At 43.7% G+C, this 26,076-nt stretch overlaps 1 protein-coding gene across 1 annotated transcript in view; it reads left to right on the plus strand.

Moving 5' to 3' along the window:
- C8A (complement C8 alpha chain) overlaps positions 1-26,076 on the plus strand; it is a 68,326-nt gene that overhangs the window by 32,527 nt on the left and 9,723 nt on the right. The window contains exons 6-8 of the mRNA XM_040470378.1: positions 2,458-2,661; positions 4,553-4,793; positions 25,589-25,720. Of these exons, the coding sequence (XP_040326312.1) occupies positions 2,458-2,661; positions 4,553-4,793; positions 25,589-25,720 (577 nt within the window). The remainder of the gene's footprint in view (positions 1-2,457; positions 2,662-4,552; positions 4,794-25,588; positions 25,721-26,076) is intronic.

Below are 26,076 nucleotides of genomic sequence, written 5' to 3' on the forward strand. Positions count from 1 at the left end.
TTTCTTTTCTTTTCTTTTTCTTCTTTTCTTTTCTTTTCCTTTCTTTTCTTCTTTTCTTTTCTTTTTTCTTTTCTCTTTTCTTTTCTTTTCTTTCCTTTTCTTTTCTTCTTTTCTTTTCTTTTCTTCTTTTCTTTTCTTTCTTTTCTTTTCTCTTTTCTTTTCTTTTCTCTTTTCTTTTCTTTTCTTTTCTTCTTTTCCTTTCTTTTCTTTTCCTTTCTTTTCTTTTCTTCTTTTCTTTTCTTTCTTTTCTCTTTTCTTTTCTTTTCTTTTCCTTTCTTTTCTTTTCTTTTCTTTTCTTTTTTCTTTTCTTTTCTTCCCATTCCAGTATACTTAACCTACAGTGGTGCATTAGTTGCAGGTGTACAATATAGTGATTCAACACTTCCATATATCACCCTGTGCTCACCATGATAAGTGTATTCTTAATCCCCTTCACCAATTTCCCCCCTACCCCCACCTCCCCTCTGTTAACCACCAATTTGTTCCCTGCATTTAAGAATCTTTTTTTTTTGTCTCTTTTTTCCTGTGTTCATTTGTTTTGTTTCTCAAATCCCACATATAAGCTAAATCATATGGTATTTATCTTTTTCTGATAGTTTTCCTGTCTTGATTTTCTGTCGGTGATTTTGTGTACGGAGAGGGTTCTGCTGTTGAAAAGTGCTTGCTTGCAAAATGCTGACGATCCCTAAATTCTCTCTATCTCCAAAACTGTGTGGTTCCCCAGTCCCTTGGAGCACCACATGGCTCATGACCAGCCCCAGCGCCTACTCCCAGGTCATTCATTTCTGTACCCTTCACCCTCTGGGTGAGATGTCTGCACCCCACTGGATGCTTGCTATGCATCAGATCTTACGCTTGCACACAAATTCTCTCACCTAAGCCTCACAACACCACAAAGGGGTAGATAGTATCATCGCCCCATTAGATATGAAAAAGACTCAAAGACTTAGAGGGATAAAGCGTCAGGCCCAAAGCTGTAGGTGGCAGAGACGAGTTTCAAACCCAGATCTATCTGAACTAAGCCTGGCTATGTGTCATTTAGAAGGCAAGACAGATCACACACATTCTATCTATATAGTCCTATGCATTCTGTCTTTACAGAGAGATGTCGGATCCAGGGATTCTGACCCATTATTGGTCACATCCTCCTCCCCCAACTTCCTCAAGAGATAAATATTGATGGCAGGATGAGGCCAGGCTTATGGCGTCCGCTTCCCCACTGCTTCCACCAATGCCACCAGGCCAATGGGAAGCCGAGCCGGAAGACACAGACAATGCCATTTTCCTAACCCCGAGGATGGTGTGGGGCTTATGTGTCCGGCCAGACAGACTAGGCTATGCGGTGGCAACCAAGGATTCTGAGATCTCTGGGCTTTCGAAAATAATGCCCTATGCCACCCGTCCACCCTAAGTCGTCTGTCACAGACACACGGGACCCAAACTAACAGCGACTCCATCGCGACACATACGTGCTCCTATGACTGAGGAGTGAACCACCCACGTGCTCTTAACCCTTGCTTTCTCGGCTCAGGCAAGGCGCGAGTCATGACTCTGCTCCAGTTGCCAGAGAAACACCACTGTGCTGTGTGCCTGAAGTGAAGTAACCTGACATTTGTGGACACAAACCTCTGCCTAGAACTCCTACCACCTGCTGGGCCCCCTGGCCCCTTTCCTCCCAGATCCAGGCCCAGATGCGGCTTTTTGGGTGTCCCTGGTGTAGGGAAAGGCAGCCTCTTCTACAGGAAGGAAAAGTCAGGTGGAAAAAAAAAATCCACACTCAGAACAATACAGCATGTTATGAGAATCATGAGTGTGTGTGCTCACTTAAATAAATATTTTATTTTTATTTATTTATTTATTTTGAGGGATGGGTGGTGGGCAGGGGCAGAGAGAGAAGGAGAGAGAATCTGACAGTGCAGAGCCCCAGGCGGGGTTTGAACTCACAAACCAGGAGATCATGACCGAAGTAGAAATCAAGAGTTAGACGCTTAACCAAATGTGCCACGCAGGTGCCCCTTAAAGAAATATTTAGCACAACCACTAAATAATAACTAAACTAACTGCTATGTTTTCAGAATTTTAGTGAGTGAGGATCAACCTAATGCCTGGAGTAGCCTTTTAAAATAATGATAATAATCTGCAGGGGCACCCGGGTGGCTCAGTCAGTTAAGTGCCCGACTTTTGATTTTGGCTCAGGTCATTGTCTCATGGTTCATGGGTTAAAGCCCCACATCCTCTCCACACTGACAGTGTGGCCGGCTTGGGATTCTCTCTCTTCCTCTCTCTCTGCCCCTCCCCCCACTCTTGTGCGTGCCCGCACACTCCATCTCTCAAAATAAACAAACTTAACAAAATTCTGCAACTTGAAATATTTTACGGAGCAAAGACTTCAATATTAAGTACAGATCGAGATACAACTCTGGCGCACAAAGCTAACATCTGTTTGTTTCTTTTCAGGCCCTGGCAGATACTAGACTCTCCTCAGAGTTATACAATGATGCAAATGAACTTCTTTCTAAAGTAAAGAATGACAGGTCTGTGTCGGCAGGAGTGGTTGTTGGTGTGGGCCCCGCGGGCAGCCCTGAAACAACAGTGGATGTGGGTTTATCCGGGTCACGAGACTCTTCGTTCGTGAATAAGTTAAACAAGTATAATAACAAGGTATTAAAGCATAATGCCTGTGCCAAACAGTATTCCATAATCTACACTGAACATGTATTACCTTAATTGCATTAAAAAAGTACAGTAGTAATTGAATCTTCATTTGCTTGTGTAATTGGAAATGTCTGATCAGTGGTAATCATGTTTGTTTTTCTTATTACACTTTTGCACACAGAATCACCACAAAGGGAATAAAATTGAATGATAAGACTGGAACTCTTCTCGCTTCACCCCATTCTTTTTCATGGTTACCTGGAGTAAATGGGAATACTTAGAATAGGAATGCCTTCAAGAGAAACAGCCAGGCCCTCTAAACTAGCTTGGGAAGAATTCGAAAGCCAGCCTTGCTTTTCTGAATAGATCAGAGGACTGGCACACGCAAGCATTCATTTATCCATCAAACATTCACCACTAGCTTCCTTTGAACTTGAGCGGCCAGGCAATGCTTCCTGGAGGAAGGGACATCTACCTAAACGGGGCTCTAAAGACTAGAACAGGTTGTCCCGACGAAGGGAGATGGAAGTGAACAAAGGGTGCTCCGGGCCTGGGAAACAGCATTGTGCAAAGGTCTGCAGACGGCAGATTGCCTCCCACAAATTTGGGATTGCCAGCCGGCAATCAGGGTGGGAAGCGAAAAAGTAGGGTCTAAGGAGGAGAAACCATCAGGGGCCAGAGAACTCGCTCTCTGGCCAACTCTTTGAGTTGGTTAAAAGTTTACCAGAAAGCCTCAATAACCCTGATACCAGAACTGCCGATTTAGTTGGGGCTCAAAAAATTATTCTGGATGATGAAAATACAGTTATGAAAATTCTTCAACAAATACAAGGTACATTCCAGAGCATTGCCTTAAGTCAGCTATTGCTCTGAAGGGAAAACGTTGCTCTGAGATCTGGCGATCACATGGTCATGTGGACTTCTCTCAAAGCAGGTGGCCTTTTCAAAATTTCACTATTGCTTCAGAGCAAGTGAAGTAATGCCCACACATGATCCTCTCCCTCTTAAACCAATCCAGTATGACCCCTGTTATCTCAGGAGCCTGCCTTACCTCATTACTTAACAGTACAAGATTACCACTAGAATGTAAGCTCCATGATGGCAGGGGCCGGTCTCATCCAAGATTGTGTCCTCTGCTCCAAGCATAATGCCAGTGACTACAGACTCTTACAGATATTTGTTCAATAAGTTACATAAATAACTCATCTTAGAATTTCATGTCATCAAAACTACTCCTAAGCACAATTAAAAAACATTAAAAAAATTTTTTTTAATGTTTATTAATTTTGGGGAGAGGGAGAGAGAAACAGAGAGCGAGTGGGGCAGGAGCAGAGAGAGAGGGAGACACAGAATCTGAAGCAGGATCTAGGCTCTGAGCTGTCAGCACAGAGCCCAATGAGGGCCTCAAACCCACGAACCGCGAGATCGTGACCTGAGCTGAAGTTATACGCTCAACCGACTGAGCCACCCAAGTGCACCCCCCCCAAACATAATTTTTAATGGATACCTAATACTTGTGTAAGAGGCTTACATCATGCAGTGCTATAATTGGGGCAGGGAGATGGGCAGAGGTGACAATGGAATGGGGGCAGAACACAGTCACCAGTACTAGGAAGCACATTGCAGTAACCAACCCAGTTGAGAGTTGAGGCAAACAGGACCTGAACAGGGTCAGTGGGAATAGAGATGCAGGCATGAGAGAGGTGGTCAGGCATACACGGGTGTTTAATATATGCCTGTAAAATAGAATAACACTCCATTGTGGGTATTGATGCTCACACGTTTATAAATACACGTATCTCCCACAGCTACTAATGCTGATCTTTTGCGTTATGTCATATGGTAAAATGTGTACTCTCTTTCTTCTCCCTTACTCGACGGCGGTGATTGTTGGCAGAAATATAACTTCATGAGAATTTCCACAAAGGTGCAGACTGCTCATTTTAAGATGAGAAGGGACAATATTGTGCTGGATGAAAGCATGCTGCAGTCATTAATGGAGCTTCCGGAGCAGTACAATTACGGCATGTATTCCAAGTTCATCAACGACTATGGCACTCATTACATAACGTCTGGATCAATGGGTGGCGTTTATGAATACATCCTGGTGCTTGACAAAGAAAAAATGGAATCGCTTGGTAAGTAGAACAGAAGCTTTATGCGCACAGTGGTCAATGCACACACGAGGATGGGCTTTGCATTTTCCTGAGCACTGACTATGAGCCACTAACGATCTTGTTTGTGACAACCATACAAGGTAACATACCTAATACTCAGGGAGGAGGCTGCATCGTGCAGGGCTGTAATTAGAGCAGGGAGACATGTGGAGGTGACAATGGACTGGGGGCAGAACAAGGTGAAGTGCATTGTAGTCACCAACCCATTTGAGAGTATTATTATTTACGGGGAACTGAGGTCCAGAAGGGTGAAATCACTTGCTGAGAAGCATCACAAACAGGATTTGAACTCGGACTTGTCTGGCTCCCCAAAACTATGTGTTTTCTATTACATTCCAGTTACTCTTTGATAATAAATAATACTTGGGATTTTGTTACTTAAATTTTTTAAATGTTTGTTTATTTTTGAGACAGAGAGGGACAGAGCATGAGCGGGGGGAGGGGCAGAGAGAGAGGGAGACACAGAATCTGAGGCAGGCTCCAGGCTCTGGGCCATCAGCACAGAGCCTGACGCGGGGCTCAAACTCGTCAACCGTGACATCATGACCTGAGCCGAAGTCAGACGCTCAACCGACCGAGCCACCCAGGCGCCCCTGGGATTTTGTTGTTTAAAATGTTAAAACTTATTACAAATATAGATTCTTGGTTAATGGAACTGCTGTACAATCAGTCAGTGATGCTAGAAACCTGGAGTCATCCCAGATTCCTCCTCCTCCTTTACCCCTGGAGATCTCAAAGAACCTTCAGTTCTGACTCCTGACCAGCCCTCATCCTGCCACTCTCCTCCATCTGCACTGCTACAGTGGTGGGCTGGGTTTCCATCTTCCACTTATCATTGCATTGGCTCCTAAAGGGTCTCTCGGGGAAGGCTCACCCCTCCAATCCATGCTCAACAATTGCTACCAGAATAATCCCTCTACTTTACAGATACACTGATATACCTTCTTTGCCTAAAATCCTGAATAGCTAAACTCCCTAGCATGGGGTCAACAACCTTCATGGTCTCACTCTAAAAACTGCTAGAACAGTGGGTTCTCCAAGTGTGGATTCCAACTGGTATCATCAGCATCACCTGGAAACCTGTTACAATTACAACTTCTCAGGCTTCCATGCCAAACCTACCAAATCAGAAACTGGTAAAGGAACCAGCAGTCTGTAGTTTGACAAGCCCTCCAGGTGATTCTGATGATCACTGCAGTTTGAGAACCACCAACCTACTCAATGAGTGAGCGAGTAGAGGGTTGAGAGATCTATCCATATTCCAAACTAAGTTCAAATTCACCCAGTTTTAAGACGTTTCCCTGACTGCGCCAGCCCAGGCTGGCCATCTCTTCAGCACATTCATATAAATTCCACACTTATTTAGTCTTCAAAATGTAATTTTCCAAATGCAAATATTTTCCTCCTAGATAGCATGATCTTTGAAAGCAGGTATCGTGTCTGACATGTTATCTCTTTGGCACTTAAAACAATGCTCAGTATGTAGTGAGAGTGTAAAACGAGACATAGAGTTTTAAAGAGGGCATTAATTTAGATTCCTGGTGAGGGCCATTCATTAATTCATCCATTTATCCATGTATCCATTCTTCTATAATTTCAAATATCTATTGAGTATCTTTTGTGTGTTTATGCTAGGGGTACAATGGTGAGTAAATCTAAATATGGTCCCTACCCTCTTGCAGCAGAGGACTTCATAAACTACAGGTTGCAACCCCACAGTATGGATCACAAACAACATTTTCAACAACAACAAAGGAGAGAATAGAAAATATCATAGAGGATTATAGGTAGTGAAAATAGGTTATTGCTTCGATAAATTTTTTTTTCCAGTTAAACAAAGATATGCATACACATATGGAGTCATGATACAAAACAAATAGTTTAAGATAGGTCGATACAAAACAGGAGTTTGAAAAGCTTAATTCAAGCAGGTATTTTTAGAATCATTCAATAATGTAAGGATGGAAACATAGTTAATATTTGTTGATGACCTACTGGGTTCCGGGTCCTGTTGTGTACAACATCATTTAATTTTCTTGCCAATTTGGAGGTTGGTATCATCCCAGTTTTAGCCCAGAAATGCTGAGGCTCCTCAGGGAGGTTAATTACTTTGCCTAGGGCTACAGGAAGCTGGTGTCAGAGCCCTGGACCTATGGTCTTTCCACCATGTGGTCCTGGGTAAAGCCTTTCATTTGGGCTCTGTCTTTGGTGTTGGATTACTAATTAATTGTCTGGGGTGTCTCATGGCCCCTCCTCTTTAAAATCTGTGAGGCAGAAATGGGCTTCCAATGTGGTTAATATTCAAAAGGAGCCCACCAACAAATTGTCCCAGGGATAATTACCTCAGCTCTGTTTATAGAAAACCATATGTCGATAATAGCACAATTTGCTATTTGTGAAGAGCTGATTTTCTATAAATCCGGAAAGTTAGTGTTGCTTTTCTATAAATATGGAAATGTGCTAATCATCACCTCATCTGCTGGAGACCGCTAATAAATCAGAATTCCATTTACATATTAACCTACAAAGAACAAAAATATCTACCTTCTTTCCCTTTGACAAATAGAATCATGCACACCCTTCTCTCCACGTTTGATGTTTGTCTAGTTTCTTCTTTGTCATCGTCTCTCTCTCCCTTTCTCTTTGGATGCCTTTCTTTCTTTCCTCTTTGTTACTGTCTTTTTCTATGTATCTTTGATCCGTATAACTTTCATAATATTTATATTCTACAAAGTGCTTATTTCTAAGAAACATCCCGTGTTGTATATGTTCATATCCTCAAAGAGCTGACCTTGGTATGGAATGATTTAAATGAACGCACTGGCTGGTTTGCTCTGGAGGAATTTTTTGTCCTTGGGTTTGCCTCAGATCCTCTCTGGGTTCACCTCAGAGGATGCACAAGGCTGTTTTCTTCTAACGTGTCCTTTAGATAAAATGCTTCTCCCTAAAAGACAGCATGAAACCATGCATTGACAATAAAAGGATGTCTTATAATTTTCAGTGTACAGACCTTACAAAAGTCTCTGAAATTATAAAACACTGATGAAAGAAATTGAAGAAGATGCAAATAAATGGAAAGATATTTTGTGCTCATGAATTGAAAGAGTATTGTTAAAATGTCCATCCTACCTGAAACAATCTGTAGATACAATGCAATCTCTATCAAAATTCCAATGACACTTTTCAGAGAACGAGAACAAATAATTCTAAAAATTTTGCAGAATCACAAAAGGTCTCGAATAGTCAAAACATTTTTAAGAAAGAAGAACACGGCTGGAGGCATCAGACTCCCTAGTTTCAAACTATACTACAAAGCTATCGATATCAAAATAGTATGGTATTGGCATAAAAACAGGTACACTAATTGATGGAAAAGAATAGAGAGCCCAGAAATAAACCCACAAATGTATGGACAATTGATATATGACAAAGGAGGCAAGAATATCCAATGGGTAAAGGAAAGTCTCTTCAATAAACGATGTTGGGAAAACTGGACCATTAAATGCAAAAGAATGAAACTGGGTCACTATTTTATACTATATACAAAAATCTATTCAAATGGATTAAAGACTTGAATGTAAGACTTGAAACCATTAGGCTCCTAGACGAAAACATAGGCAGTAAGCAGTTTGTCTTGGCAATTTTTTGGATTTAACTCCAAAGGCAAGGGAAATGAAATGAAAATAAACAATTTGGACTACGCCAAACTAAAAACTTTCTGTTCAGTGAAAGAAACAATGAACCAAATGAAAAGGCAACCTACTGAATGGGGAAGATATTTGCAAGTGATACATTTGATAAGGGGTTAATACCCAAAGTATATGAAGAGCTCATATAATTTAAGAACAAGAAAATAAACAATCCAGTCAAAAAATGGGCAGAGAATCTGAAGACATTTTTCCATAGAAGACATACGGATGACCCATAAGCACATGAAAAGATGTTAAACATCACTAATTATTGCTGAAATGCAAATCAAAACCAAAATGATGTATCACCTAAGCCTGTCAGAATGGCTACTAGCAAAAGACAAGAGATAGCAAATGTTGGCAATTGTAAATAATGCTGCAATAAACACAAGGGTGCATATATCTTTTTGAATTAGTATTTTCATTTTTTTGGTATAGATACTCAGCTGTGGAATTGTTCTATATTTATTTTTTTGAGGAACCTACACACTGTCTTTGCATATTTACCTTTTTTTGTGTGTGTGAGAACATTTAAGTTCTATTCTCTCCGCAAATTTCAATTATATAATATAGTGTTATCAACTACAGTCACCATGTTGTACATTAGGTCATCAGAACTTATTCATCGTATAAGTGAAAGTTTGTACCATTTCAACAACGTCTCCCTATTTCTTCCTCCCCCAGCCCCTGGTAACCATTTTTCTATTCTCGGTTCCTATGAAGTTGATTTTATGGGGGGGAAGAGGTTCTGCCATGCAGTATTTGTCTATGTCTGGCTTAATTTACTTATCATAATCCCTTCCAGGTTCACCCATTTTGTCACAAATGACAGAATCTCCTTCTTTTTAAAGGTGAATAATATCCCATTGTATATCTATACCATACTTTCTTTATTCGTCCATTTTTTGACTTACTTTGTTTCCATACTCTGGCTAATGTGAATAATGCTGCTATGAATATGGGAATACAGATATCTTTTCAAGAGAGTGATTTCAGGGGCACCTGGGTGGCTCAGTTGGTTAAGTGTCCGACTTCGGCTCAGGTCATGATCTCGCGGTTCGTGAGTTCAAGCCCCGCGTCAGGCTCTGTGCTAATGGCTCAGAGCCTGGAGCCTGTTTCAGATTCTGTGTCTCCCTCTCTCTCTGACCCTCCCCCGTTCATGCTGTCTCTCTCTGTGTCAAAAATAAATAAACGTTAAAAGAAATTAAAAAAAAAAAAAAAGAGAGTGATTTCATTTCCTTTGGATATATTCACAGAAGTCGGATTGCTCAATAATGTGGTAGTGCTATTTTTGATGTCTTGAGGAGCCTCCATTCTGTCTTCCAGAGTGGCTGTACGAGTTTACATTCCCGCCAACAGCACACAGGGTTCTCTTTATTCTATATCATCACCACCATTTGTGATCACTTATCTTTTTGACAATAGACATCCCAACAGGGGTGAGGTGGTATCTCACTGTGGTTTTGATTTGCATTTCCCTGATGATTAGCGATGCTGAGCACCTTTACATGTCTGTTGGCCATTTGTGAAACTTCGTACTTAATCTTCCAAAGATCTGTGCAAGAGGAAATGTTTCCTTACTTCTACAGATGAAAGAACGGAGGCTGAAAAGCCCTATCAGTAGTAAGTGAAAAACAGACAATACATTCTGAGTTACAGTCCAGGCTTCTTTCCCTTTTATCCCAGCTGCCTTTGTCAGGACTCACATCTGGGAATAATTCTGACTTATTCTCCCTCTCCCCACACATCTCATTAGTCTGTACCTACAATCTGTGCTTTTCTCTCCATTCCCATGACTATTGCTCACCAGGCTGTGCCGTGTTTTCACTGATGGTTCCCTCCAGCCACACTGACATGTAAAATGAGAAAAGTATCAGAGGCTAGTGGATATTCCATAAATATCTTTAGGACAAAGACGGTAGTGGCCTGTTCCGGATGCCTGGTTTTGGGCTAATGTAGACGAATCCTGACACATCTGTTTCAGCTTCTGGGCCCTCTGTCTCTTACAATGCAACATAAAATAGAGTTTCCTATCAGAATCTAAGAATCCAAGTCACTCTGGATACCTTTATCAGGGATGCTTGAATGGAAACCATGCATGGAATAGAAAGTAAACAAATGGTCCTCAAGACCCCAAAGGTTCATGATTCTATGGGTTTTGGCCATATTGAAAGAAGTCTGTGAAGACCTTACAGAAAATAATTGCTATTGATGTTTCGCTTGTGAAGGAAGCACTGTGTGGTCCCATAAAAACCAGCAGGCAGTGGGGGGGGGGGGGTGCGTAAAAATATTTTTTTCTGAGATATCTTTGCTCTTCGTGAAGATGCTTCCATCTAAAAACTAGCACTTTATGTCTCTGAGTCTCAGTTTTCCCGTCCCTAACATATGGATAATAAACTACTTCAAAAGGCTATTAGAAGAATTAACCAAGATATTTTTTTAATAAACTACTTCTGTCAAAACAGCAGTTACTATTATGGATTACAGTTTTAGGTGGGGTCAGTAGGTTGTAAAATCATTGAAACCAGGACTATAGAATGGAGATATATGCTAGTGATGTGGTAAAAAGGAATCCAAACTTGGGAGTCAGACCCAAAGGGTGCTCATCTTGGTTCTACCATCTAGTAGTTACAGGGCCTTGATCAAGGTACTAAATTTCTCTAATGCTCAGCTTCCTCAAGACCCAAGTAGGAACAATAACCAAGTTTTGTTTGGGAATAATTCACCCGCATCTTGTGTGGGAAATGTTTAGATATTTTTTTCCCCTTGAATGCAAGATATCAGTAATGTAGCACAGCCGTTGAAAACAAGGATTGTGTCACTTACTACCTGTGTGATAACGGGCAGGTTATTTAATCGTTTCAAGTCTCAATTTCCTAACCTGTGAAGCTGGAAGTATTCACGGCGTTCATCACACAGAGTGGTTATAGGGAATAAGCGGACATATCCACAGAAAATATTTAGCACCCAATAAATATCAATTGCTGAGAAAGGTTCTGAATCAGATTGCCTGGATTCTAATCTCGTCTCCACCATTTATTAGCGAAGTGACCTTCAGGCAAATTAGTCATCCTCTTCATGCCTCAGTTTGCTGTTCTTCTAAATGAGACAACGAGAGTCCATACTTCCATAGGAGTCTTATGAACACGAAATGAAACTATTTATGTGAGCGTGTAGCCCAGTACCTGGCGTGTGGTAAGAGTTAAAACATGTTACCTGCCGTTGCTGCACTATGGTTGTGTTATTATCACCGCATGTCTTATTCTTAGCTTTTCTGTTATTAACTCTATAATGTTAACTGCCCTCTCATCTGTAAAGTGAGGATAACCAGACAACCTATTTCACAGGGCTCTGCAATTGGTCAGCTCTGAAACAATGTTCAAATGGAAAGGAAATCATTACCATTGTGCCCGGCCTGCAGTGGCCAATGTTTTTGCTGTAGACTTGGAGCCTCAGCAATCACGCCTTCTCCCCCACCTGCCCATTTTATTGATCAAGGTCATTCATTTCTGTCCCTGGAGCTTCATCCAGTTTTGGAGGGACTGCTTCTCCCATTTATCAAGGTCACTGTGAATTCTCATCACTATCTTTCAAAGTGTTAACAACTCTGCCCAAATCAGTGCCTGTGTTCCATCATTCCTCCCCCTGATGGATGCCAGATAAAAGTGACCCTGGGAAAGACCCTTCCAGTGAGAGCATGGTACGTTCTGCCTGTCATCGATCATCACCTTCCAGCTAGGGTCCTTGGACCAGCTAGGCTACCACCTAACACACAGGGTAGAAAAAGCCACAGGAACACAGTTAAAACCTCAGAGAAGTCGATGTCAAGTATAGTTTTACATTCTCTTCCTTCCCCTTTCTTCCCTTCCTTTACTCATTCATTCCTTCAGCTTTTCATTCAACAAATAGAAACACAGCACCGTCTAGGTAACAGTGTGGTTCCTCTCATTGAGGGGGAGTGGAAGGTAACAGGGGTTCTCTTTGCCATAATCATCTGGTAATAGTCAGGAATGATTTACTATGTGGAAAACCAAGTCTGTTACCACCTAAAATGAATTAATTTTTAAAATTCACTGTACTTAAAGATAACGGAAATACTTGGTTTTAATAAAATATATTTGCCTGTAGTAACTCCTAATATTGCTCATGTACAACGCATTCACCTCTAATATTCCAGATAATCTTTATAATACCTTATGAGGAGTTGTATTAGTATATCCCCAATTTTATATAGAGAAAACTAAGGTCCCAAGAGCCTAAGTAAATTGCTCAACATGATTCCATTAGTACTGAATCAATATCTTCCGTTGCGGAGTTTGTGTATTGTCCAAGTACTTATCCCCCCAACATTTCCCCACATTCCGTCATTCGTTCTGATATTATATATTGCAGGCTTAGTCTAGCAGAGATGGCAAGACAAGCCAACATTTACTGAGCATTTACTATGTGGCAGACACTGGGTTAAACATTTTAAATATACTATCTCCTTTAATCCCCCAGAAAGACCTGTGAAGAGGGGCATTGGGCGGCCCAGTCGATTAAGCGTCCGACTTCGGCTCAGGTCATAAACTCACGGTTCGTGGGTTAGAGCCTCTGTGCTGACAGCTCCGGAGCCTGGAACCTGCTTCAGATTATGTGTCGCTCTCTCTCTCTCTCCCTCTCTCTCTGCATCTCCCCACTTGTGCTCTGTCTCTCTCTCTCTCAAAAATAAACATTAAAAAATTTTTAAAAAAAGACCTGGGAAGAAGACACTATACTCCCCAATTCACAAATTAAGAACTGAAGCTCAATGATGTTAAATAACTTACCCAAGATCACGCTGCTATTAACTGGTGGAGCCAGGGGTCAAACTCAAGAACACGTGATCTTACCCCATGTGCTACAATGTCTTAGAGATGTATGTGTTTCTTAGGATTTTCCAAACTACAGGGCATGGCCCATTAGTAGATTGTAAAAGAAAGTTAGTGGGTCATGACCAGCATTTAACAAAATGAAATAGAATAAAACAAGATGGAAAATACCAGAGTGCATCAAACAGAGTATGATGAAGTATGGAAACTGATTTTATCTGGATGTGTGTGGGCTGCATCATGGAGTAAAGTTTATTGCTTAGCTTGGGGGGCGGGTAGTGAAAAAAGTATTAAAAATACCATCTAGTGTGTTCCACTGAATGTATTTGGAGGTACATTAGTTGGTATTCTAACTAACTGGTTTCAGAGAACCAATAGGATATAGAGATTTATTATAAGGAATTGGCTCACACAATTATGGAGTCTGGCGAGTCCCGAGATCTGCAGTTGGCAAGCTGGAGACCCAGGAGAGCCGATGGTTTAGTTCCAGTCCAAAGGTCGGCAGGCTTGAGACCCAGCAAGAGCTGATAGTTCAGTATGAGTCAAAGATAGGAAGAAAGCCCAAGTCCCAGCTTGGAGGCAGCCAGACAGCAAGAATCCTTTCTTACTCAGAAGAAGGTCAGCCTATTTGTTCTATTTGGGATGTCTACTGATTGAATGAGACCTACCCGCATTAGGGAGAACAATAGACTTTACTGAAGTCTACTGGTTTAAATGTTGAGCTCATCCAAAAATACCTTCACAGAAACACTGAGAACAGTGTTTGATCAACTATCTGGACACGACTATGGCCCAGTCAAATCGCCATATAAAATTAACCATCACAGCAGGGCAGACAAAGGTAGAAAGCTAGAGAGAAATGTAATTAATAACTGCCAAGACTGGCCTGGAAAGTCTCATCTAATGAAACTGTTTATCCAAATGGAAATGAAAGATGGAGTGTTCACTGCGTTCTACCTGAGCTCTGTGGCAGGCAGCTTGCTGAGTGCTTACGTGCGTATCACGGTACTCAGGCCTCTCAGCACTGCTGTGAACCATCTATGGCTGTCCCGGTTTACAAACAAGGAAAACCAGGCACTGACAGGTAAAATCGTGTGTCCAAGGTGAAGGCATTGGCTAGAAGCAGGGTGAGGTTTGACACAAGGATTTCGAACTCCCAGCTCAGTGCTTCTTGGGGTATATCTGGGTATATATATATTTTAAGTTTATTTATTTATTTTGAGAGAGCACTAGAGAGAGTGGGAGAGGGACAAAGAGGGAAAGAGAGAATTCCAACCAGGCTCCACAGTGTCAGCACAGAGCCCAATGCAGCGCTCGGACGCACAAACCAAGAGATCGTGACCAGAGCCAAAATCAAGAGTCTGACGCTTAACCGACCGAGCCACCCAGGCGTCCCACATCTGGCTATTTTATTTCACTTATCTTTTTATTTATTTTTATTTTTTAGAACTTATGATCTTAAAAAAAAAAAATTAAACCGCTAGTGATAGCTTTGAAGGTGGCTAAGTCAGGTTTCAAACATAACTAAGCGAGAATTATACTCAATATTCTTTTCTAAATGAAGTCTGGGATCAGTTCAACCCACTGATTGGGCACTGTAATTGGGAGAATTGTTAATGGTCAAATTGCCCAGCTTGTGGTTGTCTGTTCTGAAACTTAGGTTCAGTCACAGAGCCAGGAACCAGCATGATGAGCTGGCACCCACGGCACTCAAAGAGGTGAACCTCAGAAGCTTGAAGGTCAGAAAAAGTGTCTAAGCCAGTGATGGCAAGTGGTTTCTATAGCAAATGCTACCCAGATTATGACACGAGACAGGGGCTCAGCCCGACAGTGCTGTGATCAATTAGTAATGTCTGTCAGAGGCAGCAGAATAGAGGAATGAGGGCCCCTGGGCTGTGCATTTTTTATTCCTTTACAAGAATGAGACAGAGGCAGCCCAGATGATTAAGCTGTGTATGGAGAGTAATTGGGGTGGGATGAATGTGTAATTTAAGTCCCTCAAATTCGCATACTTTCCATCACATTTATATATTATTGCCGTTGCTTGCTTATAATTCCCTTTCAGGAAGGTACTGAGTAGAAAACAACATTTTTCCTTGTTACCCAAAGTAGGAGGCAGGAAACACTTAATCTCTGAGGGAAAAACACTTCTCAGAATCTAATCTGCATCCATTCATCCATCCACCCATCCATCCTCTCATCCTTCCAACCACTCATCCAGTCAATACTCACTGAGAACCCATGATTTCCAGGGACACAGAGATGAAACACAAATCCATGCCCTGGAAAAACGCGCAGTCAGTTGGGGGCTGAGAATAATACAACGTGAAAATGCTCAAATAGAAATAAATATAGTAGGAGCGCAAAGGAGGGAGCAACCACCCTTTCTGACCCTCCCCTTTTCTAGACTCTGAACTTCTAAAAATCAGGCAGAGGAGCTTGCCTGATGGAGAAGGGAGCTAGGGCTTTCTGGGTGGAGGGCCTCTTATGACAGTGGCTGGAGCAGCAAACGGGTGAGGGTGAGTGGTAGGAGATGAGTGTCTAGGTTCACCCAAAGGCCAGACTCTGATGTGGAGGGCTGGCCCCTGAGGCCAGTGCATTAATGAGAGCAATCCTGTGGCTGAGCTATGGCAGGAAGAGTGATAACAACGCTAACCTGGAAATGGAGTCAGTATTGGCCTCCAGGGAGCCACAGAGAGGATGACAAGTAGCAGAATGGCAAGCTGCTGGAGCCATGCAAAGGTGACCATTGAGAATGGGAGGGTTCCTGCCACTGGATAAGATGGCTGGCCTTCAAGGGAGCATGCTGTGTGGCCCTGCTCAGCCCATTACTCACCACTGGGCTGTGCCGTACTATTTGCTGGTCTCTCGACTTAACCATACCCCCTTTCTCCTTGGGGCTTTACAAGAAGTAACGTGCTGTTTCCTCTACCTGGATTTCTGCTCCCCTCCCCATACCCTTTCTTCTTTGCCTGGCTTATGCTTATCCATTCTTGGTCTCTGCTTAGGTAGGACCCTTCCAGGCAGTCTTTCTGTCTCCACAGTTTTGGGTTGGGCGTCTTCTTCTTCTTTTATTTTTATTTTTATTTTTATTTTTATTTTTTAAGGTTTATTTATTTTTGAGACAGAGAGAGACAGAGCATGAACGGGGGAGGGTCAGAGAGAGAGGGAGACACAGAATCGGAAACAGGCTCCAGGCTCTGAGCGGTCAGCACAGAGCCCGACGCGGGGCTCGAACTCACGGACCGCGAAATCATGACCTGAGCCAAAGTCGGCTACTTAACCGACTGAGCCACCCAGGCGCCCCTGGGTTGGGCGTCTTGTTAGATGCTGAACCCCAGTGCACCTAGGATTTACTGGTTACATCACACCATTGCAGCTGCCTGTTTCCATTATGCATCTTGTTAATGATGCGTTCCCGGAGTCTTGTCCATAGCCTGAAGCTGGTGCACAGTAGAGGCTCAGTGTCTTTCTAGTAGGAGAGTTTCAGAATCCAAGCCCATATATGCTGGGCCTCCTCTGGAGCTTTCCTTTACTCTGCAGCGTTGGGGTAGATTCCTAAAGAGTCTGGGCTGGACTGGACAGTGCAGAGGGTGAGGTGGGCAGGAATCTGATGGTGAAGTGTCTTATATTTATGGCTAAATAGTCTGGGCTGGTCCAGAGGGTCTTTTGCTATGCCTGCTAACCAACCAGTCACCCTGAACAGACAGGCACAAGATTCTAACAGGCTCCAGGCTTTATCCCCAGTTGCCATGACAACCAGACTGCACAGTGATGGATGGTATTGATTGACTGACAGACTCCTGGTGTCTTGGTTTTGTCCCCATCCCCCCAAGTCATTTGCATACACATGGACCTAGGAGACCCTCAGCACCATTCTCCTGATCTTGTCCTGATTTTGAATTTCTAGCTCTATCTTTGAAAGAGCCCCAGCTTTAAAGGGGAAAAAGGTGTGATGATGTCAAAATTACTCCCCAGCGCCACCCTTAGCTCTCTCTCTCCCATAGGTGACATAATGTGGCATGGAGGACATGGGCTTTGGACATAGACTTTGGTTCAACCCCAGTTCTACTATTTACTTACTGTAGAATTTTGGGCAAGTGACTTAAACTACCTAAGCCTCTGTTTACTCATCTTAAAAATGGGAATAATTCCGACCTCAGCTCAGGTCACGATCTCGCGGTCCGTGAGTTCGAGCCCTGCGTCGGGCTCTGGGCTGACGGCTCAGAGCCTGGAGCCTGCTTCCGATTCTGTGTCTCCCTCTCTCTCTGCCCCTCCCCCGTTCATGCTCTGTCTCTCTCTGTCTCAAAAATAAATAAAACGTTAAAAAAAATGGGAATAATTGTACCTGTCGTGGAGAGATGCGTGGTTATGAAATAAGATAACACATGGGAAAGCTTTACCTAGCACATAACAGGTACTTAGCAAATGTGGGCGTTCTCTCGGCCTTCACTCATTCAGAACAGTTTATACTGCAGAAAGCTTGATTAAGAAAATTTGTCTTGACAAATGCCTCGGCCTCCATCATTCTCTGATTTTCCAAGCTTAGCATCAGGGACCACGAGCCCAGTCTGGGTATGCTGTAGCATTTGTTGCAATACTAATCACAGGAACACTTGACCATGATGGCTGGTTCTGAGCCAGGCACAATCCCAAGAATTGTACTTGGTGCAGCTTCGCTCACTTAACCATCACAAACAATCCTATGAGGCAGACTCTACAAAAGCCCCCACCTTCCAGATGGGAAACCATGGCACATGGAGGTTCAACAATTTGCTCAGATAGTTGGTGTGCAGAGGTGAATTTTAGCTCAGGTGGTCTCCATTCCAGAGAGACGGAACATCTCTGCTATACTCACTCTCATCATGGCCACCTCAGCCCCTCCGCCATACTGCCTCTTGTGTATGGCCAAAATTATCTAGAAGGGCCAGAGTCCCTGAAGATAGCTGTTACCAGTCAGGAGACAGACCTGAGGTTGTAGTCCCACAACACCCATGGGGAGCACAGATTGCCGCTTTGTAGAATGAGGTGTTCAGGGAATGAGGGGCTCAGTAAGGCCACTGCTACTCACACCACATGAGGAACATTTCTCTGCACAGTTAACACTAATGTGATGAAAGGAAACATCCAAATGAAACTGCATTTGGAGGTAACACACGTTACATCACACCCTGATTCCTGGGCCTGTTTATTTTGGAATTTGGGGCAAGTAACCTAATGATAGTAGCTAAGATCTGTTGAAGACTTAATTGTGTCAGACACTGTTTTTAGGGACTCATGTGCGGAAACTATCACCCCCGTTTTTACAAACGGGGAGAATAAAGCCCAAAGAGGTTCAAGTAACATATCTGAACAGAGTTCACATTGTTCACCACAATTACTGCTTTTTCCAACCAGCGAGCCTGCAAAATGGATAAATGCTCCCAGCTCCCTAAGACTGTTGTGAGCCTCCAATGGGATAACACAGAGTGAAAGTGCTTTATAAAATATCATCTCTTAATCAGGTGTGAGATGTTACAAAGATGTCGTGTGCATCATCAACCAAAACGAAGATCTGTGACTACCGAAACGTTTTAGAGGTATTATCTAGATTGGCTGGAATCAGCCCAACCCTGAGCAATCCTGGGGGCTTGTCACATGCCAGGGTCTGTGCCAAGACCTGTAAAACCCAGAAAACAATTTTACAAGTTTGCGGTATAATTGGAAGAACAGACCAAGAAACTGACAATTGCTAGGATTCGCTAAATACTATGCTGGAGGGAAGCACTGGGATGGCGTGGGGGACACACAAGGAGACAGTGGAGACACAGATTTGGATCCCTGAGAGAGAAGGAAGGCTTTCTAGAGTCGAGTGGGAGAGGGAACAGCATGTGAAAGGCACAGAGGGACTTACACTATTATTCTTAGGTGGTTGGGAGAAGCTTGAGTTTCAGTGGATAAACAGCACAGAGGGGGCAGGTAAGTTAGCCTATCCTTCCCAGCTAAACAATCATCTCTTCCAATATTATCACACGAAATGGACCCTATCAGGCTCCCCTTTCCTTCCGAGGCTGTCTTTGGGGACAACCGATGTGGCAAAGCAACACAGCGGACAGATGACCGCAACCTGAATGGCATTTGTTTGTTGCAAAGGGATAAATAATGTCTTACACCTGCTGTTTTCCACCTGATGGTTTTCATCTGAAGAGTGACAGACTTGCTGTGTTCTGCCACCTCAGAAGTCAAGCTGCCTGGTCCTGCCTTTGAGCCGCAGTGATACAGCCTCTCCGTGGAGGTGTGAGAGCAGCTCCCATGCCTGGGCCACAGTCAAGGCCAGGCTGGGAAGACGTCTAGACGTGGCGGCCAGGGACATGTCCCCTGGGCTCCTGGCCTGCAGGAGGTCACCACAACAGCTCTTCTTGAGGCCAGATCAGAGCGGGAAGGAACCCAGGGGCTCCCAGTACTTCCTACACTGACCTTACCTCTCTCTCTTTTCTACTCTGGAGTTTAGGTCAGGGTGGCTTTTCTGAGCAGAATCTTGCTGCTGGGAATGCAAGGCCTGCACATGGTCTCCCTCTACTCTCAACTCCCTCGTTCTTGCCCTTCCAGCCACACAAATAAGCTTACTTCCTCTTCCTCAAGATAACCCTCCAGTGAGCTGAATCTTGTTCTCCTTATCTTAGACCTTTCCTCTCTTGTTCAGGTAAACATCCCCAATCCCCTCAAACATTCCCAAAGGATGTTCCCTATTTCCTTTTTCCTCTTTTTTCGTTTTATTATGGTAGGAACACTTAGCATGAGATCTACTCTTTTAACAAAGTAACACAATTTCAAGTGGACAATACAGTCTTCTTAACTATAGAGACAATTCTATCTCTAGAATTTACAAAATTGAGACATTATGTCCATTGATTAGAAATGCCTTGGGGTGCCTGGGTGGCCCAGTCGGTTAAGCGTCCGACTTCAGCTCAGGTCATGATCTTACAGCTCGAGAGTTCAAGCCCCGCAGCGGGCTCCGCGGCGGGCTCTGTGCCGACAGCTCAGAGCCTGGAGCCTGCTTCAGATTCTGTGTCTCCCTCTCTCTCTCTGCCTCCCCCCACTCACTCTCTGTCTCTTAAAAATAAATAAACATAAAAAAAAAGAAAAAGAAATGCCTCATTTCCCCCCTCCCAACTCCTGCCAACCACAATTCGACACTCTGGTTCTATCAGTTTGACTATCTTATATGCCTCATGTAAGTGGAATCATGCATATCGGTCCTTCTGTGATTATTTAATTCAGCATAATGTCCTCAAGGTTCACCCATGTTCTTGCATATGGCAGGATTTCCTTTTTTTTTTTTTTTTTTAAGGCTGAATCATCTTCAGTGAATGTCATAGTCTCTTACTTCCTTTAAAATGTGGACGCCAGACTTTTGTGCCAGGTTCTGGGTTTCTCTAAGCTGCACAGAGAGAGATGCTCCCTTCCTTTACCTAATTGATTATAATTTTCACCTGGCATTTCACCTGGCTTCATCGTCCTCCTGAGCTGGAAGTTATCCAAAACTCTACAGCCTTTTTCTGCTTTCCTAAGCTGTTCCCATTCCCTGTTGTGCTCGTGCATGGTATTTTCTCCCCAGCTTTCTCAACTGAGTCTCATTTCACTACGCTTGGTCCGTCTATCCTGCCAAACCTTCCGAGGGCTTTTTGAATCCTGATTCTTTATCTGAATGATCCTTGGCTTTTCATAGTTACTTCTTCTGGGTACATATGATGAGCCTGGCTGCCAAGTCCATATCCACGGCATTGACAAAGGCATTGACTGAGACAGGGCACAGGCCAGCGCTCTGTGACAGGCCACCAGAGTTCTCTGTAAAACCGTGGTACTCAACATCTGTTCCCAGATGCACTGAATAGGAGTCATCTGGGTTATTTTTTCAAAGACAGAATGCTGATTACTCAGAAATACAGAATTAGAATTGATACAGGTGGGACGCAGGAATCTGTATTTTATTTTTTTATTTATTTTTTTTAATTATTATTTTTTTAAACGTTTATTTATTTTTGAGACAGAGAGAGACAGAGCCTGAACGAGGGAGGGGCAGAGAGAGAGGGAGACACAGAATCGGAAGCAGGCTCCAGGCTCTGAGCCGTCAGCCCAGAGCCCGACGCGGGGCTCGAACTCACGGACCGCGAGACCGTGACCTGAGCTGAAGTCGGACGCTTAACCGACTGAGCCACCCAGGCGCCCCAGGAATCTGTATTTTAAATAAGCACTCCAAACCATGTCACTATGTAGTCCAGTTTGGGAAACATCAACTCCAGGGGTCCCTGAAGTTCAAAAACCATAACAAATGCCACTACGGTCCAAAGTGGGTATCTAGGGAGTCCAGCCTGATGGGATGGGGTGAAGCCATGGCAGATCATTGTTTGGTTCCATAAATACAGTTGGCCATTGAACAACATGGATTTGAACTGTGTGGGTCCACTTCTAGGTGGATTTTTTTTTCAGTAGAGTCCGGCACTGTAAATGTATTTTCTCTTCCTTATGATTTTCTTCATGACAGTTTCTTTTCTCTAGCTTACTTTATTGTAAGAATGTACTCTATAATATAGACAACACAAAATATGTGTTTATTGGCTATTTATGTTAACGGTAAGGCCTCCCGTCCACAGTAAGCTATCAGTAGTTAAGTTTTGGGGGAGTCAAAGTTACACTTGGCTTTTCAACTGTGTGAGGGGTCAGCACCCCCAAGCCCCATGTTGTTCAAGAGCCAGCTGCGTCGTCAGGCCACCCGTGCCCACACCCATCTGGGCAAGTGCCGCACGATTCCAGGCCTTTTTCTGCTCTTTCTCCCCTCTCCCTCCTCTGTTCTTTGCTTGACGGAAGCAAGACACCTCTGGCCCTGTGTCTCAGTTCCCAATACGGCTTTCGAGTGGTTTCAAGTCCTGGATCTTGGCCCTGCATTTGACCTCCTCGGCCCCCCACCTCCCAGCTTACTGGGCGTGGTTTCCCATGGGTGTTCTGTAGATAGCTCTGATTGAGCAGCTCCTACAGTTGCCGATGAGGCACTCCATTCCCAGCCCTCGGGTTCTGGAACACGCAACTCTCAGGAGACACCTTCGCTTTTGTTTGGTATATTGTCCCAAACCTGCTAGCTTCTCAAGGACAAAGGCTTACTTATTCAGATTTGTATCATACTCCTATTACTTTAGCTCACAGTGCCTACACTGCCCAACGCACGATGTGCCGGGGATGGTACGCAGTTGGTGTTTACTAAATTTTTCTAACAGCAGAATTCTTTAGTCTGATGTGATAATTGGAATTAGTGAAAATACCACCGGCTTCTAAGCGAGCCAGACTTGAGTTTGAATCTCAGCTCCACCATTTCTTTTTTTTTTTTAATGTTTATTTTTGAGACAGAGAGAGACAGAGCATGAATGGGGGAGGGTCAGAGAGAGAGAAAGACACAGAATCTGAAGAGGCTCCAGGCTCTGAGCTGTCAGCACAGAGCCCGACGCAGGGCTCGAACTCACGGACCGCGGGATCATGACCTGAGCCGAAGTCGGACGCTCAACCGACTGAGCCACCCAGGCACCCCTCAGCTCCACCATTTCTTAGCTGTATGACCTCAGGCAAGATAATTAACCTGTATGAACCAAGGGCGTCTCAACCAGAAAAGAGAATGTGGCTAGGTGTCCAAGGATGCTTTCAGCTCTCACGTCGTATGATCCTTAAGTCACAGACCTTCCCTTGCTGGCTGGTACCCTACGTCGGTGTCCCCGGAAGGCAAATCTTTGCAGTGAGGCGGTGCCGCTTAAATCGAACTGGATTTCTCTTTCCCCTGTTGCGCGTGGCAGGCTGTGGCAGACCGTGCCTGAGCAAAAGGGCCCTGCAGACAGCCTCCAGCCTCCCCCACTCCGCCCCATCAGCCTGCCCTGGCACTGTAAGTCCACGGCTCTCCACCATCCCCCACTTGTAATCACTCTGACTTCTGCCTGTGAATTCCTTTCCCCCGCTTTTGTTGATTACTGGGGAAGCATTTTTTAATCAAAACAATTAAATATGCTAAATCTTCCTCAATTAGTAATGCATCAACAATTAAAAGTGCTTGAATAGAAGTGGCCGAGGAAGCCCTGTGCTTGGTGCTGAGTGCTGGTGCTCACAGCGTCCAGCCTCCCAGGCACCAGGAGCTCAGCTGTGATTCAGAAACACGTGCCCACAGGTAGGGGGCTGCGGCTCAGGCGGGCCCGGAGATGGGCAAATCCAGCCGCTTTCTCTGTAAACGGGAAAGTGAGGCCCAGTGCCATCACCGGTCTTTTCTCAATGCACACAGGGTGCCTATGACTGGGATTGGTTTCATTTTACTTAAAAAAAAAATGTACGTATTTAAGGCATACAACATGATGATTTGATATATGGAGTGAAATTATTACTACAGTGAAACTAATGTTTTTATTTATTTTTGAGACAGAGAGAGACAGAGCATGAGCAGGCGAGGGGCAGAGAGAGAGACACATACAGAATCCGAAGCAGGCTCCAGGCTCTGAGCTGTCAGCACAGAGCCTGATGCGAGGCTCGAACTCACGGAGTGTGAGATCATGACCTGAGCTGAAGTCGGACGCTTAACTGACTGAGCCACCCAGGCGCCCCATACACTAAAGCTAATTAACACATCTTCTCCTCACAGAGTTACCTTTTCCTGTGTGTATGGGATGAGAGCACCTGAAATCCACACTTTCCAATTTTTCAGTATTTCATATGTATAATTAACTATAGTCATCAGGCTGCAATTAGATCTCTACACGTACTCATCCTACAGGACTGCAACTTTGTTCTCTTTGACCAGCGTCCCCCCCACCCCAACCCCACCTCTGCACCTCCAGCAGCTACCTTTCTACCTCTGCTTCTGTATATATTTATTTGGTTGTTTTAGAGTCCACATATAAGCGACATCATGCAGTTTTTCTCCTAGGCTACATGGCCTACTTCATGTAGCATAATGTTCTCCAGGCTCATCCATGTTGTTGCAAATGACGAGATCTCTTTTTTTTTTTTTTTTAAGGCTGAATATCATATATATCACATATGATAATCAGATGTATGTAATAGTCATACACGCATATTTATACATACGCCATAATTTCCTTATCCACTCATCAAAGTGACTGAGATTTAAATTCAGGATTCCTGACTTTTGAGATTCTTCCCGTCAGAAGCCCATACCAAAGGACTCATGGCATATATTTATTTATTTACTCACCCTTTTCACCCATCAACCACTTATTCTGAAAGTAGTTACTGAGCGCCTCGTCCACAACAGACACTGTGCTGCTATGCCGACAAGAGAGTGGTGAATAAGGCACAAATCCTTGACCTCTAGCCACAGATAAAGCTGGACTCTGTAGCGAGGGCCGGTATCTTGCTCTAGTTGACTTTTCTAGTCTTACCTTGCCAGCCCGACCAAGGACTGGAAACTCAGCTCTATTCATTTACGGATCGAGGGCTTGGGACAAAATGACTTTCGTGCTTTGAGAATTATATGCCTCATCTAGAAGACTCAGATTCCTCCGTGGGTCCTCAGATGTAAACAAATATGGAGACAGCTAATGTGGGACTCACAGTTCTCGTGGGGTCAGAAGGCAGGCCCGACTTCCCGTGGAGATCTATCCATCTTCTAAAGGCAGTCTGGCCTCTCCAGGGTAGGAGGAAGACCTGGGCAAAAAGAATTGTGCAAATATGATCATTCATGCCCGAACACACACACCGGTAGTTCTGAAGAAGGAGGGAAGTATTCTGATCCAAGTATGCTTCATGGAGTACATGACATTTGAACTGGAGCTTGAGTAGACTTCGGAAAGATGGTGAAAGAGAGAGGAAGGAGCAATGAGTTCAAAATGGCAGCACGAAAATGGTGCCGATCACGGGCCAGGTACTGGGTGAGGCACAGGCATTTATGGAGATGGATGGGACAGAATCCCTGCCTTGAGGAGGCTCAGTGGAAAATGTGCAAAGGAAAGGGAACTAGCACTTCTGAGCAGCCAGTATGTGCAATACATATTCCTTCTCATTGCCAGAATTATTTGGGTTTGAACCGCACGGAAGGGAACACTGAGATTGGGTTAGAGGATTGGGATTTCACCTTAGCTCTCTGAGACTCCAAAACCAAAGCTAGCTTTTCCTGCTGTGAGCTGGTTGTTACGTATTCACAGTCTTTAGGCGTCTCAGCATTTTGTATCTCTCTGTCTCCCTGTGACAGGCATTACCAGCACAGATATCAAGAAATGCTTCGGAGGCTTTGTGGGCATTGACTATGATTACACAGACAGCATAAAAACTGAAGGACGTTTATCAGCAGAACGTTGTGAAAAAACTGGAGGTGGCAATACTAGTAAGTATTTAGGAATGGGTCCCTAAAAGAGAAGCTAGACTTTTCCTTGGACACACACTCAGGGCACAGACACTATTTTGCCCTTCAACTGGTTCCATTTCAGTCAATGGTCATGCTGTATAGCTGTTAAATACCCCAAACCAATAACCGGTTGTGGCTCTATTTTGAATTAACCATGTACTGAGATCACCTTAGAAATATGTGACTTCTAGATTTCGAGCACTAGACAAAGATCTAAGTAAGAACTGGGATGAAGGGAATGTACAGACAGAACCTGGACAGTTGACTGTTGAGATAAAAGCCCACTGGGTCATAGTCTGCCGAGAGAGGACAATATAGTTACCAAGCTCAAAGAA

Source organism: Herpailurus yagouaroundi, unplaced genomic scaffold (genome assembly GCF_014898765.1).
Source record: "Herpailurus yagouaroundi ecotype Mexico unplaced genomic scaffold, PumYag 77, whole genome shotgun sequence".
NCBI lineage: Eukaryota > Metazoa > Chordata > Mammalia > Carnivora > Felidae > Herpailurus > Herpailurus yagouaroundi.